The 15,497-nt window shown below is 42.5% G+C and overlaps 1 protein-coding gene and 1 long non-coding RNA gene across 5 annotated transcripts in view; one reads left to right on the forward strand and one right to left on the reverse strand.

Moving 5' to 3' along the window:
- Positions 1 to 15,497, forward strand: part of LOC130356014 (uncharacterized) — a 165,227-nt gene that overhangs the window by 133,673 nt on the left and 16,057 nt on the right. The window lies entirely within an intron of this gene.
- The window catches only part of CSMD2 (CUB and Sushi multiple domains 2), a 1,018,208-nt gene that overhangs the window by 74,146 nt on the left and 928,565 nt on the right, over positions 1 to 15,497 (reverse strand). For both annotated transcript variants that reach the window (XM_056557006.1, XM_056557007.1), the window contains one exon: positions 11,865 to 11,981. In XM_056557006.1, coding sequence (XP_056412981.1) covers positions 11,865 to 11,981 — 117 coding nt within the window. The remainder of the gene's footprint in view (positions 1 to 11,864; positions 11,982 to 15,497) is intronic.

A 15,497-nucleotide genomic window follows, 5' to 3' on the forward strand; every position in this document is an offset into this window, starting at 1 on the left:
AAATCATGCAGTGCCAGACGTGTCCTCCTGCTTAAGCCAGTACATGTCCTGGCCAATCTGAAGTTTGCTAGAGAGCATTTGGATGATCCAGAAGAGGTTTGAGAGAATGTCATGTGGTTACATGAAATCAAATAGAACATTTTGGTAAAAACTTAACTTGTTGTGTTTGGATGAGAAAAAATACTGAGTTGATTCCAAAGAATACCATACCTACTGTGAAGCATGGGGGTGGAAAAGTCATGCTTTGGGGCTGTTTTTCTGCAAAGGATAACTGATCAGTGTAAAGGAAGGAATAAATGGGGCCATGTATTGTGAGATTTTGAATGAAAACCTCCTTCCATCAGCAAGGGCATTGAAGATGAAAAGTGGCTGGGTCTTTAAGCGTGACAATGATCCCAAACACACCGCCCGGGCAACAAAGGAGTGGCTTTGTAAGAAGCATTTCATGGTCCTGGAGTGGCCTAGCCAGTCTCCATATCTCAACCCCATAGGAAACCTATTAAAGGAGTCGAAAGTCCGTGTTGCCCAGCGACAGCCCCAAAACATCACTGCTCTAGAGGAGATCAGCATGGAGGAATGGGCCAAAATACCAGCAACAGTGTGTGAAAACCTTGTAAAGACTTACAGAAAACATTTGACCTCTGTCATTGCTAACAAAGGGTATATAACAAAGTATTGAGATGAACTAATTTTCCACCATAATTTGCAAATAACTTCTTTAAAAATCAGACAATGTGATTTTATACATTTTTCCTCCCATTATGTCTCTCATAGTTGAGTTATACCTATGATAACAATTACAGGCCTCTCTCATCTTTTAAAGTGGGGGAACTTGCACAATTGGTGGCAGACTAACTACTCCCCCCCCCCCCCCCACTGTATTACATGTACCAACACTTAACTGCATAGCACAAACTCCAACCCTTATTAAAATAATATCTACTAAAACGAAACAGGCTATAACATTTACAATTATACATTAAATAGTAAAATACTGGGTAAAACTGACAGTACAGGATTTAGGGATACTGGTGGATAGTAAAGTCAAGAAATTATCTCGCAATTCTTAGTGGGGAGATGTAAACTCTGGGGGAGATTTATCAAAACCTTTGTAGAGGAAGAGTGGTGCAGTTGCCCATAGCAACCGATCATGTTGTTTTTTTTTTCTTTTTTCAGAGGACTTTTTAAAAATAAAATAAAAAAATGAAGTAGTGATCTAGCTGATATGGGCAACTGTACCACTCTTTTACATAGGTTTTAATAAATCTCTCCTATATGTGTCTATGTGAGGTTAAAGATTTTTCTGCGAAGTTGCAATAGTGTATTGAATTTGCATCACAGATACTTTGAATCCTAAATCCAAGAAAAAGGAAAGGGAGGACACATCTGTAGCTCTGCACAAACAACTTGCCAGGCCATACATGGAATATTGTGTACAATCTTAGGCAAGGCTGACCTGGTGCAGGTGCAGAGAAGGGCAACTAAGGTAATATGGGGAATGGGTGGACTACAATACATAACAGGTAGAGATGAGGGAACTTTTGAAAAATTTGATTCGGCTGATTCGCCCAATTTTCCGAATTTATTTAGTTTGGTCCGAATTTCTTCGTGGCCAATCTGAATTAAAAAGGGCTATTTCTGGCCTACAGAGAGCCACACTTTGCCTTTCTGTAACACACATAGTGTTAGTGAAATAATTACTGTTATTCAGTATGACATGCAGATCAATGGCGTCGCTATTAGAATCACTGTCGCAGAGCGGTACAATGACAGAGCCTAAAGGTGGCATCAGCATGAGGAGACCATATAGTGGCTGAATGACACAGCGTGGAGGTGGCGGCAGCATGAGGAGATCATATAGTGGCTGAATGACCCAGCCTGGAGGTGGCAACAGCAGCATCAGGAGTTCTGATAGTGACCCCGTAACAAAGTGGGGCAGTGGAGGGCAATAAGAGTACCTGGTGACGAAAGTGGGTGAAAAAAAGGAGAACTTGGCATCAGATGTGTGGCATCAGGCGGGTGGTAGGATAGTAGCTGAGGCAGGTAGGCAAAATAAAACTCCTTTGTAAAAGTGTTAGTGTGCACAAGTAAGTGTTGAGCATATGCATTACGTAAAACGTAACTTTTAATAATTTTATTAGGATAAAATATATGTACCCAAAATGTTTTTTGAAATCAAACAAAAGGAAAGGTATGCAAAAAACACTGTGTGCCACCTACACCACCAAGTATTGATGTGATGCCAAGACCTCTAAAAGGTGGAAGGGAACAACGTATGGTTCAAAGTAACTGGTGGGGATAAAAATTTCCCCTGTAAGGCCCTACTCTCACATTATTAAGTTGAGTGTTACTCGCCATAAAAAGGGTGGACCCACACAGGAAACTCTCCCTATTTCCACCTAAAACCCTTGTGAAATGGCAGTGTTTGTAGGTATAAATAGGGAGAGGTCCCAAGAAAGGAATTAATAATGCGAGAGTAGGGCCTTACATGGGAAGTTTTTTCCCCCACCGTTTACAATGGACCATATGTTGTTCCCTTCCCCCTTTTAGAGGTCTACACTTGGTGGTGTAGGAGGCACATGGTGTTTTTTGCACACCTTTCCTTTCATTTGATTTAAAAAAAAATTTCGGTAGGTATATTTTATCCAAAGAAAAGTTACGTTTTAGCTAATGCATATCCTCAATACTTGTGGTCTGATGCGGGGGAGTGTCTGTAACTGGGGAGCAGCACCTTAAATATGTTTAACACTATCCATATTTGTAAAGTGTTGGTGTGGCACCATGGTCAATCTACTCTGATGCATCAGGCATTGGTGGGTGGAAATCCTGGCTGATCCATGCCTGATTCATCTTCACAAAGGTCAGTCTCTCCACATTTTTTGTGGACAGACGAGTTTTCTTTAGGGTTGCTATGGCCCACGCCGCACTAAACACCCACTCTGATGGCGCACTACTGGCCGGGCAGGACAGTTTTTCCAGGGCAAACTCTGCTAGTTGCAGCCACAAATCAAGTTTTGCTGCCCAGAAGTCCTGCGGATCTTCAAGGTGTGTTGGCATAGTCATGTCAAGGTATGCCACCACCTACTGGTTCAGTTCCTGCTCCAGGTCTACCAGCTGCTGATGAGTTGCTTCACTATGCGGGTGAAGAAAGCTACTCATCAGCGAGTATAGACTTAGGCTTCTGCTGATGGAGCTGGTACTGCTCCTGCCACCCCACTCCTCCCCAGCAGCCATGGCAGTGGAAGGTGAGCGCAGAGGGCCCCCCGAGTCTGACCTACGAGAGGATGGACGATGGCGCAGATAGGCATCGGGCAACTGACTATGTAGGATGTTTCTGTAGTAGGTCAGTTTGGCCTCCCTCTCAGTTGATGTAAAAAAGGCCCCCATTTTGTGCTGGTAGCGAGGGTCCAATAAGGAGAGCCAGAAGTAATCGCGCTGCGCAATAGTGACAATTCGGTGGTCACTATGCAAGCAAGTGAGCATGCATCATGCCATTTGTGCAAGTGACTCGGAGGGACTCCCTGCCTCCTTTTCCACTGCATACTGTCATGGTGTGTCTGGGTCCTCTGTCTCACCTTCCTCATAACCCTCTAGCTACTCTGGCTGCTCCTGCTCGATGACTAGAAAAACCGCCCATCTCGCGAAACCTAAGTGCCTCTCCCCCTCCTCCTCCAGTTCACCCGTACAGGGCTCATGTGGCCGTGAGATGTAGGCGCCACGTCTACAGTGCCCTGATCAGCCATCGTTTCCAACAAGTGTAGTAAATGAGGCACTGAAATGACATTGTTCATATCCGGTAATCCATGGCAAATCCATGGTTTTTGTCTGTTCGTATAGTCGGTCCAACATATGGAGGGTGGAATTCCAACATGTGGCAATGTTGCACATCAAACTATGTTGGGGGATATCTCTCTGACACTGCAGCTCAAGAAGGGTGCATGCAAAGTTTCCTTCCCATTGTTAAGATGTCTTGCAGATGGGGGAACACTTCAGGAACCGCTTGACAAACAGATTGAACACGTGTGCCATGCAGGGCGCATGCCTCAGGCTTCCTTGTCACAGCATGGTTCCCATTGCCAGTTATCTTGGAGTAAGCCATGATTTGATTTCTTGATGAATGACTTTTAGCAGTTCCTCCCCTGTGTGACTCCGTTCGCCCATGGCAAACCATGTGAAGAACAACGACCTGTCCAAGTTGCTGTTGTTGCTGTGCAGGAACCCCATTCACCCAGTGGGCCGTGAAGGACATGTATTGTCCCTGACTGTAGTTACAGCTCCCCACGCTGCCGTGTACTTTGGTACACACCAACAGGCTCAAGGACTGGCCCACCTTCTGTTCCACAAAATTTTGCAGGGCTGGTACAGTTTTCTTCGCAAAGAAATGACGGCTTGGGACTCTCCACCTCGGCTTGGCACAAGCCATCAGTTCTCTGAAAGGTGCACTTGAAAAGGGAGGGACTGCAGCACCAGCAACATGGACAGGAGCACATTCAGCTTCTGCACCATTGGATGAGTGGGCGCATACTGTTGTCTCTTGGACATGGCTTCGCCTATGGATTGCTTGCAGAATGACTGACTCGAAGTAGGAGGAGCAGGAACATCTGGAGCGACAGAAGATGGGTATGACACACAGCTCCGTTAGTCTGAGGTGGTGGAGCCTTGGTTGGCTGAAACAGGGAGCAGCGTGTCACTGGGTGATGCAGCAGGCTGGACGACCACATCGGAGCAACAGTTCTCCCAGGCCACTTTATGGTGACGCTGCATGTGTTGACGCAGGGACATGGTGCCAACATTGGGAATCTGGCCACGCTTCCCCTTCTGCCGACACATCTTGCATGTGGCCAGGTTAACATCCTCCGGATGCTTAATGGAAAACTGACACACCGCTGAGTAGCTGATTTTCCCACGAATAGTCTGCACTGATTGACTCCAGGAACCCCTGTTCCACTACCTCCCGGGAAGGTAGGCTGCCACGAAGCAAGTGGTCTTCCCCAGGCACGTGTGGCTCCAGACTTTCCACTTCTGCCACCATGTTGACTGCAAACCATGCTATTACCTTGCTAGCTCAGCTGCTTCCTCACGGGCAACTTGCAACCCTCTTCTCCTGATGATGATGAAGCTCCTTCTGCACCCGGCTCCCAAGTGCGATCGGCTTCATAATCAAGTTGTGTCTGCACGTCACTGATGCCCTCCTCAGGTTCCTCAACAGTGTCTGCTTTAGGAGCCTGAATGCTCCAAACACCCCCTCCTACGCCACTCTCCTCATCACTACTTGCCCGCCTAGCGGAGGAAGTGGCGGATACCTCCTCCGCTTCTTGGCAGGGCAGTAGCTGCTGACTGTCCTCTAGTAGATCCTCCTCACTAAATAATGGAGCTGAACCAACAGCATAATATACTTCTCTGGGGGAGGAAACAGCATAGGACAAAGGCAATGGGAGGACAGGGACTGCTCCCGGGCCGTGCCAACTGAGGGTTGTGTCTGAGGAACCTACCGACTGTTGACTGGGGGTGTCAGATGCCTCTTGTGATGAAGTGGATGACCATTTTAACCAATCGATGGCGGCAGATGGGTTGCTGGTTGAGGCACGACCGCTAGCTGATCCCGGGAGCTCAGGCCTCTCGCTGTGAGTCCTGCTGCCACTCGCCCCTAGTCTGCTGCGACCTCTGCCTGATTAATTTAGGCCTCTGTCTCTCCTCTGTGCATGTCCTGGCACTTCTCTTCCTAACATACTTAGTGCGTATATGAGGAAAGTACAATACATTCCACTACTATTAAAATAGTATTTGTCCACAAAACCAGCAGGTGTGCACTTTTGGCTGGCCTTTAACAGTACCTAGGCCCTTAAGACTTTAACAGGAACAATGGGGTATGCACTTATAAGGGGAGGACAATGCGCTCCAGTATGCTTAAAACAGTATTTGTCTACAACACCAGCAGGTGTGTACTTTTGGGTGGCCATTTACAGTATCTAGGCCTCTAAGACTTTAACAGAAACAAAATGGTACACCACTTAGATGTACGTATGTGGTATGCACTTATGAGGGGATGACAATGTGCGCCAGTATGCTTAAAACAGTATTTGTCTACAATACCAGCAGGTGTGTACCTTTGTCTGGCCTTTCATTGTATCTAGGCCTTTAAGACTTTAACAGAAACAAAATGGTACACCACTTAGATGCATGTATGTGGTATACACTTATGAGGGGAGGACAATTTGCCCCAGTATGCTTAAAACAGTATTTGCCTACAACACTAGCAGGTGTGTACTTTTTGCTGGCCATTCACAGTATCTAGGCCCTTAAGACTTTAACGGGAACAAACTGGTACACCACTTAAATGTACATATGTGGTATGCACTTATGAGGGGAGGACAATGCGCTCCAGTATGCTTAAAACAGTATCTTTCTACAACACCAGCAGCTGTGTACTTTTGGCTGGCCTTTCACAGTATCTAGGCCCTTAAGACTTTAACAGGAATAAAATGGTACACCACTTAGATGTACGCATGTAGTATGCACTTATGAGGGGAGGACAATGTGCTCCAGTAGGCTTAAAATAGTATTTATCTACAACACCAGCAGGTGTGTACCTTTGTCTGGCCTTTCACTGTATCTAGGCTTTTCAGACTTTAACAGGAACAAAATGGTACACTACTTAGATGCATGGATGTGGTATGCACTTATGAGGGGAGGACAATTCGCTCCAGTACGCTTAAAACAGTATTTGTCTACAACACCAGCAGGTGTGTACCTTTTCTGGCCTTTCACAGTATCTAGGCCCTTAAGACTTTAACAGGAACAAAATGGTACACCATTTAGATGTATATATGAGGTATGCACTTATGAGGGGAGGACAATGCACTCCAGTATGCTTAAAAACAGTATTTGTCTACAACACCAGCAGGTGTGTACTTTTGTCTGGCCTTTCACAGTATCTAGGCCCTTAAGACTTTACAAACACAGCAAGAACGTTGTCTAAAATGTCAGGAAGTGCTCGAGCCCACATGCTAATGTGCATTTATAAGGAATAGCAAGTCCTGCACTTGTGGTCCGTTGCTAAGGGCAATCCCCAGCAAAAAATGCATACAATGGAGGATGTCTGCAACCGACCACAAGGACCAACAATATCATCCTTACCCGATGAATGGGTGTGTGGATGTGAACATAGAATAGTACAAAAACACAACATACATAAGTTCAGTGATGTGGTGGATGTAACAATGACATTGGCTTATCATGCACAGGCAGGTTTAGGTTAGGTCCCGCATCACTTCAGAAACCTTGGCGGGATGTGCGGGCTCAGGTATGTCCTTCATATAAGGATATACTGGCTAATGTCTCAATTTTACATCAGTTTTGAGGGTTAGCCAATGTCATTGTTACATGCACCACATCAGTGCACTTATGTATGTTGTGTTTTTGTACTATTCTATGTTCACATCCACACACCCATTCATCGGGTAAGGATGATATTGTTGGTCCTTGTGGTCGGTTGCAGACATCCTCCATTGTATGCATTTTTTGCTGGGGATTGCCCTTAGCAACGGACCACAAGTGCAGGACTTGCTATTCCTTATAAATGCACATTAGCATTTGGGCTCCAGCACTTTCTGACATTTTAGACCACGTTGTTGTTGTGTTTGTTTTGTAATATTATACCAATGCACCTTTATTATCATGTATAGGTAGCATATAGATGCACCTGTGAGGCCGGCAACTCATCAGCCTACTTAGGTGGGGCTTATAGCCTGCTTCCTTCCTCCCATTGTTTGTGTGATTATTCACACTGGAGTTGATACTGGGAGCAGTCTGTAAGTCGAACCAAAAGCTTTTGTAATTGCGCATTTGCCCCTGTTTTTTGCTTATTATGCACAGGCAGGTTTAGCTTAGGTCCCGCATCACTTGAGAAACCTTGACGTTGGCATGCGGGCTCAGGTATGTCCTTCATATAAGGATATACTGGCTAATGTCTCAATTTTACATCAGTTTTGAGGGTTAGCCAATGTCATTGTTACATCCACCACATCAGTGCACTTATGTATGTTGTGTTTTTGCCCTTAAGACTTTAAGAGGAACAAAATGGTACACCACTTAGATGTACGTATGTGGTATGCACTTATGAGGGGGAGGACAATGTGCTCCAGTGGGCTTAAAACAGTATTTGTCTACAACACCAGCAGGTGTGTACCTTTTTCTGGCCTTTCACAGTATCTAGGCCCTTAAGACTTTAACAGGAATAAAATGGTACACCACTTAGATGTACGCATATGGTATGCACTTATGAGGGGAGGACAATGTGCTCCAGTACGCTTAAAATAGTATTTATCTACAACACCAGCAGGTGTGTACCTTTTTCTGACCTTTCACTGTATCTAGGCCTTTAAGACTTTAACAGGTACAAAATGGTACACCACATAGATGTATGTATGTGGTATGCACTTATGAGGGGAGAACAATTCGCTCCAGTACGCTTAAAACAGTATTTGTCTACAACACCAGCCGGTGTGTACTTTTGGCTGGCCTTTCACAGTATCTAGGCCCTTAAGACTTTAACAGGAACAAAATGGTACACCACCTAGATGTATGCACAGGTTACACTTAATAGAGGACAATATGCTTTTAGTGCTCTGCTCATCCTAACTGGCTGGCTACTATTAGCATTTCAGTTGTTATACTCACCAGTGCTGCAGTACACAGTCACTATGTACTACACCCAAAATTGCACTTTCTCTCTCAATCTCACTCCCTTCCCTATCAGTACTTCTAGGCTGGATTTGGGCTTTAAAGGGGTATTCCTGGCAAAAACCTTTTTTAGATATATCAACTGGCTCCGGAAAGTTAAACAGATTTGTAAATTAGGGAATGCAGATATGTGTAGCTCAACCACAAAAAATGAGCGAGGTTAACTAAAAGCTCTCCCCCACAGAGAGATATAGAAAAATGATAAAAATAGGATATTAGTCCTCAGCTCAATATCAAAAAGATTAGTGGGGGATGTCTGGTATCAATAATAGAGAAAAAACAAAATTGGTATATAAATGGTATTTAATAGATATTAAATAGTGCGTTCCCGCAGGGCCCTACGGTGGCGCACAATTGGTTAAAAAGTAATAAATATGAAAAATGCAACAAGTTATTACACTACAGAGCGAATGATATTCTTAATAACAAATGTATCTATTATGGCTAACAGCCGTATAATGATACACTGGGTGATAATGTGACATACAGTGTTACTCTGATCAGAATGGTAGTAAATTCAGTGTGCACAAAAATAAAATAAGAATAAAAATAAAAAACGTTCCTCCTGGAAAGGAAATGGCTTGGTAGAAAAAATAATAATAAAAAATACAAACTATGCAAAAAGTCCTGTAAATAATAAAAGTGACAGTCCTATGGATGATGGAGTTGATCCTACAATTGGCCTGAAACAATGTCCTGCAAAAAAAAAATAAATCGTATGCTGTATATGATTATAACATATGAATCAATTTGTATAGTGGGTGTTGGAATTGGATCGCTGTTGCCGGTTTCTCCACTCCACAGCCAAATGGCCTGCAAATAAAGATATAATCGCTGGCACAATTGTGCCACTCACCGCACCGCTGGTGGACAGATGGACGATGGACAAATGCGCTCTAGCCGGGGCGGCGTGATGGTCACAGGATATACAGCCGTTCTCACCGGCGAGCTGTCCCTTGGCGTCAGGTGTACTCTAGCCGGGGCGGAATGTTGGTCGCAGAATATCCAGCCGCTCTCACCGGCGAGTTAACTCTTGGCGTCTGACGTAGCAGGTCAGCTGATGGCAGGTCAGCTGACCTTGTGCGGGAGGTTAGTTGATACTAGATGACGTTGAATGATGCATGCAGATAGAAATATTAATCCAATGATGGAGGGCTCTGTACCGGTTCAGCAGATGGATTCATATAATAAATGAATAGTAGATGAGATCTCTCCAGAGAGGAACTGTCCGATCAGTGCTTGTATAACCGCAACTGTAGTGTGAACTAGACCAATATAAAAAGGCTCAATCACAGTCACCAAACGCGTTTCGGGGTTCAAAGCAGATTAGTAGTGCCCCTTCCTCAGTGGTGTATGACCATATGCGGTCTCTGTTCGTTTTTATAGGCCTCCAAACAATTAGAATTATATCTAAGACCAGGTAAGGAATAGTGGCATGAACTCTGACTATCGGGTAAAAGAAAATATCCGACATGGGTGATATATCTAAGTGAGAATATTTTTATTCTTATTTTATTTTTGTGCACACTAAATTTACTACCATTCTGATCAGAGTAACACTGTATGTCACATTATCACCCTGTGTATCATTATACGGCTGTTAGCCATAATAGATACATTTGTTATTAAGAATATCATTCGCTCTGTAGTGTAATAACTTGTTGCATTTTTCATATTTATTACTTTTTAACCAATTGTGCGCCACCGTAGGGCCCTGCGGGAACGCACTATTTAATATCTATTAAATACCATTTATATACCAATTTTGTTTTTTCTCTATTATTGATACCAGACATCCCCCACTAATCTTTTTGATATTTAGCTGAGGACTAATATCCTATTTTTATCAGATTTGTAAATTACTTCTATTAAAAAATCTTAATCCTTCCAATATTTATTAGCTTCTGAAATTTTCTGTCTAACTGCTCATTGATGATGTCACGTCCCCGGAGCTGTGCATGATGTGAAAATATCCCCATAGGAACTGCACAGCTCCCGGGACGTGAGTCATCAGAGAGCAGTTCGACAGAAAACAACAACTCAACTTCAGAAGCTAATAACTATTGGAAGGATTAATATTTTTTAATCAAAGTAATTTACAAATCTGTTTAACTTTCCACTGGAGCCAGTTGATATATATAGAAAAAAGTTTTGGCCTGGAATACCCCTTTAAGTTAATCGCTGCTGTAAAAAGGCTTTTCTGTGCAACACACTGCCCTCTGTCCCTCTCTCTCTGTAATAGAATGCTGATGTGACTGGGAGGTGAATCGCTGCTATGAATTTGTTTTTCTGTGCAACACACACTGCTCTCTGTCCCTCTCTGTAATAGAACGCTGATGTGACTTGGAGGTGAATCGCTGCTGTAAAAATGTTTTTCTATGCAACACACACTGCTGTCTGTCCCTCTTTCTCTGTAATAGAACACTGATGTGACTGGCTGGAAGATGGCTGCCGAATTTATAGGGCTGCGACATCCCAGGGGTGGCTGGCTGCTGATAGGCTGCATGTTGCATGTGATTCAGGGTCATCCCGCCGACCCTTGTTCCCGCCTTCCCAGGATTCGTTGCCCCATGTCCTCAGATATGGAATCCGCCATTTTAAATCCCCGGACTGCACTAAATGGAATTTAATGAAGTGATTTGCGCGATCTGGTTTAAGTGCTTCATGACTATACAGCTACACTATGGACTATAAACAATAGCCATGGCAAATTCATATGTAAAATATGTACAGTTTTACCTTAAAAAGAACATATTATTCCTCTTCTTTTATATTTTTTTTTCAGTGCAAATACTGAAAAGCTTTTGTTAGTTCTACTGTGCTCACAGTGGTCCCAACATGGTGGCTCCAATAAATGTCACTACGTCTATTATGACGATCATTTCCACTATCTAAAATATTTGCACCATTGCTACAAAAACTTCTGTGAATTGGAAACTTCTTCAGTAAACAAAGAACCTTGAGCATCTGTGCAAGTGACATCTTAAACAGTAAAATATAACCATGATAAAGCCTGTCCTACATGAGACATTATGTGATAACCTCCACTGTCACAGTTCATTAGGCAGGAGTAACCATGCTATGGCATGTTGTATATGAAATGTGACTGCCCTGTCACTCACCAAATCCCACCGGTAAGGAGATCTTCCAGGTGCAGTCCAAATTACTAGGGTAGTTTCCTGGGAATCCAGGGCTCAGTATAACACCTTCCATGTCTTCTGTTACTCCTCCACATTGTGCTGAATGTTCAGAAAAAAAATGGTTAACTTTTAGCACAAAGTGCAATGTAGTTGAGAATAATCTAAAAAAAAAGGAGCTTGTGGATCAATGGACTATGTAACAAAATGACATAAAATGATCATATAAACAAGCACAGAGCTATATTAATTTGAAACACACATTTATTTATTAGTGTATTGTTGTAGGCAACATAGCGTATCTCTAAGATAGTATGGCAATACAATTTGAACAGAGAACTGTACTACTGTTTTTAATATGCAGCAAGTACATCCAAGACAAGATACGGAAGATGAATTGCACTCAGAATAAATGGTTTATTCATATATTTATTCATTTTATAGATCCCATGAAAATATTATAAATAGTGAATGTGTTTATTATCATGTCATCTGTAGATGTGCATTTCTTTGCCTGGTTGCATTTATATTGTACTTAGAAAAAAAAATATGTAAAAAAGTACTGCATGTCACATCATAAAAGGTGCACGGCAGAAACAAGGTTACAGAAACAAGTTTGTTTTATGCACCATTAAAACAAAGGGCTATGCAATGCAAGCAGCAATTTAGAACATTTCTCATATTGTAATATAAACACTATAAGAGACACAGTATTTCGTAGAAAGACCTGTCTCCAATATTATTGTTGTAATTTAGGGGCAGTTTACTTTGCAGAATACGATGGAGAGCTCTAATAAACTGGAGCATCTGCAGCCTGCAAATATATCTAATATTCTTATGTAAAAGAAAGGGCAAGAGTATGGTAAATTCCACCTTTTATTAGAACTTGATCTATGGTAAAATGAAATCTTGTAATGGTTTGATGCAAATGCATAAAATGATCACATGATGCATTCTGTGATTTCAGGTTTTCAGGATTTTCCAAGTGTACAATCCTTAAAGAGTACCACTCATTAACTTGATAAATGTTATAATCCTCCCAGTTCACTGCCCCCATCATGATAAACCACCCCGTCTTTATTTAAATTAAATTTAGTTTTCTACCTTGATATTACTCTGCATTTTCTGCTCAGTCTCAGTCAGATTCACAGACTGGGAAGGGGCGTTACCCAGCAGGCGTGACATCATCTGAAGCCATACAGGGGAGAACTTCCTCCCTCACTCTGCTACCAACTGCCAGTGTGCAGTTCAGTGTGAGAGGAGCTATGATTGGATAAGGCTGGACACTCCCTCTGCACTCTAGGCTTTATTTCCTGTGTTTGGACTTCTGCCTGGCCAGCAGGAGTCCAAAGTCTGTTGAAAAGATTTGGGAAAAAGTGCGATGGACAAGTAGGGAGACACCTAGTGGCAGCTTTTTTAAACACAAATAAAACATAGAAAACTTCATTTTTTTAAACAAAGTACATTAGAATGATTTTTTTAGTTACCAAAAGGAGTGCAAAAATGTGTTTTAATGAGAGTGCCCATTTAAACACAATGTCATAACAATGGGCACTGCGGTTACCACTTGCCACTAAGCCCCCCTAACCACAGACTGCCTACTTATCCAGCTGTTCTCTTGAACCATTTGTTAAAATAACTATTGTTTCAGAGAAGTATCCAGCTCTTCCTGGTTTAACCATATTACCAATTAATTAATATTATCAATTTTAACATCAGTGTTGAGGGATAGCCAATGTCATTGTATAGATCTACCAAAGTAGTGCACCTAAATTTATGTATTGTATTATTCTAATTGTTACACATCCACACCATTTATCTGGTGTAGGATTCTATTGTGGCACTTGTAGTCCACTGCAGGCATCCTCCATTGTATGCATTTTTATTTTGGGATTGCCCCTTGCAACGGACTACAAGGGCAGGATCTGCTCCCCCAGTATAAATGCACAACTGCATTTGGGGTTGAGAACCTCCAGCCATTTGAGACCACGTTTTTTGTTGTTGTTTAAAAATTTATACTTGGAGATGTGTAAACTCCATTTGTTAATGCGCCTTGAACATTTTCCAGGCAGCATTAAGGTTGCACCTGTGAGGCCATGCACCTATATCAGCCAACTTAGGTGGGGATTGTAGCCTCTCTCCCTCCTCTCATTGTATGTGTGCTCAGTCACACTGGAGGTAACTGGGAGCAGGCTGCATGTCGGCCTAATGCTGCTGTAATTGCCCACTGGCCCCTGGTTTTTGCTTTTCACGCACAGGTAGGTTAGCGTTAGGTCCCGTGCCATTTGAGAAACCTTGGCGTTGGTGTGCGGGCTCTGGTGTGTCCTTCATATAAGGATACACTGGTGAATGTCTCAATTTTAACATCAGTGTTGAGGGATAGCCAATGTCATTGTATACATCTACCACAGTAGTGCACCTAAATTTCGGTATTGTAGTAACAATATTACTGTCCTTAAGATGCCGATATAATTGAACAATCTGAGCTCTGATATATGCAAAGGAGCACATGGTCCCCTGCTCAACATTCAGTGCTTCCTACATGATAAGTAATATACAATAAAAGATGCCTACATGATTCTGCACTATGCAGACATGACAAGAAAGGGCAGCTCTGCGAGCAGCATGGGATCTGGGGAAGGTAAGTATTTTGAGGTGATACAGTGGCTAAGTTGCACAATTCATTTAGGGGGCAAAGGGACAAAATTCAAAGAGGGGGCAAAGGGGCACAAGTCATTAAAGGGAACAGTAGCACATGTCATTGAGAGGACACAGTGGCACAATTGAGGGGGCACAATTGAATAATTAATTGAAGGGATGCAGAGGCACAATTCTTTAAGGAGAACAGCTGCACAATTATTTCATGTTTTCTGGGGCACAGTGATAGTGGCATAAGCAATAAGTTAAGGGGGCACAGTGGAATAATTAATTGATACAGGAGATAAAACATGTGGCAGTATAATACATAGGAACACATCATGTGACTATTATATTTATGGGAACAGTGTGTGGTTGTATTATTATAGGGAACAGTTTGTGGCAATATTTGGAGCTAGGATAGAAGGTTTGGATCAAAAAATGTCAGGATGGCAAACATTACATTAATATTGAAGGAGCTAAATAAAGTAGAAAAAGGAAAGAGTATGGCTGGAATCAGAGAAAACGTCATCTGTGAGTAACTGGATATAAATGTTTATTCTGCCTCTTGCTATACTCCCTGTACAATCTGTGATTAGATTTATTACTGTTGCCTTCCTAGATTTTAGAGCAACAACTCTCAGCCTTAAAATACCCTTAAAAAAATGTAAGGTCATCCAGGGAGTTTTAGATTTCCATACTACTTATTTAAATAGTACATTTAATTGTGACTTGGCAATTGAGTTATTTGAGTAGTAATGATTTTCTGCAGTTACTGCCGCAGACCTTAAGGTATTCTGACCTTTACAATTTTTTATTTATTTACTGGTGATTAGCTGAGTACACGGCGTCTTCATATTACGACCTCATATACCGGCCTCATGTCCTGCCCTCATATCCTGTCCTTATATCTCATCCTCATATCCTGTCCTCAGGTGGGGAGTTGTTATGAAGAGATTTGAGGGCAAAAATAGAAGGAGG

The sequence above is a fragment of the Hyla sarda genome, chromosome 2, assembly GCF_029499605.1.
Source record: "Hyla sarda isolate aHylSar1 chromosome 2, aHylSar1.hap1, whole genome shotgun sequence".
In the NCBI taxonomy this organism is placed as follows: Eukaryota; Metazoa; Chordata; class Amphibia; order Anura; family Hylidae; genus Hyla; species Hyla sarda.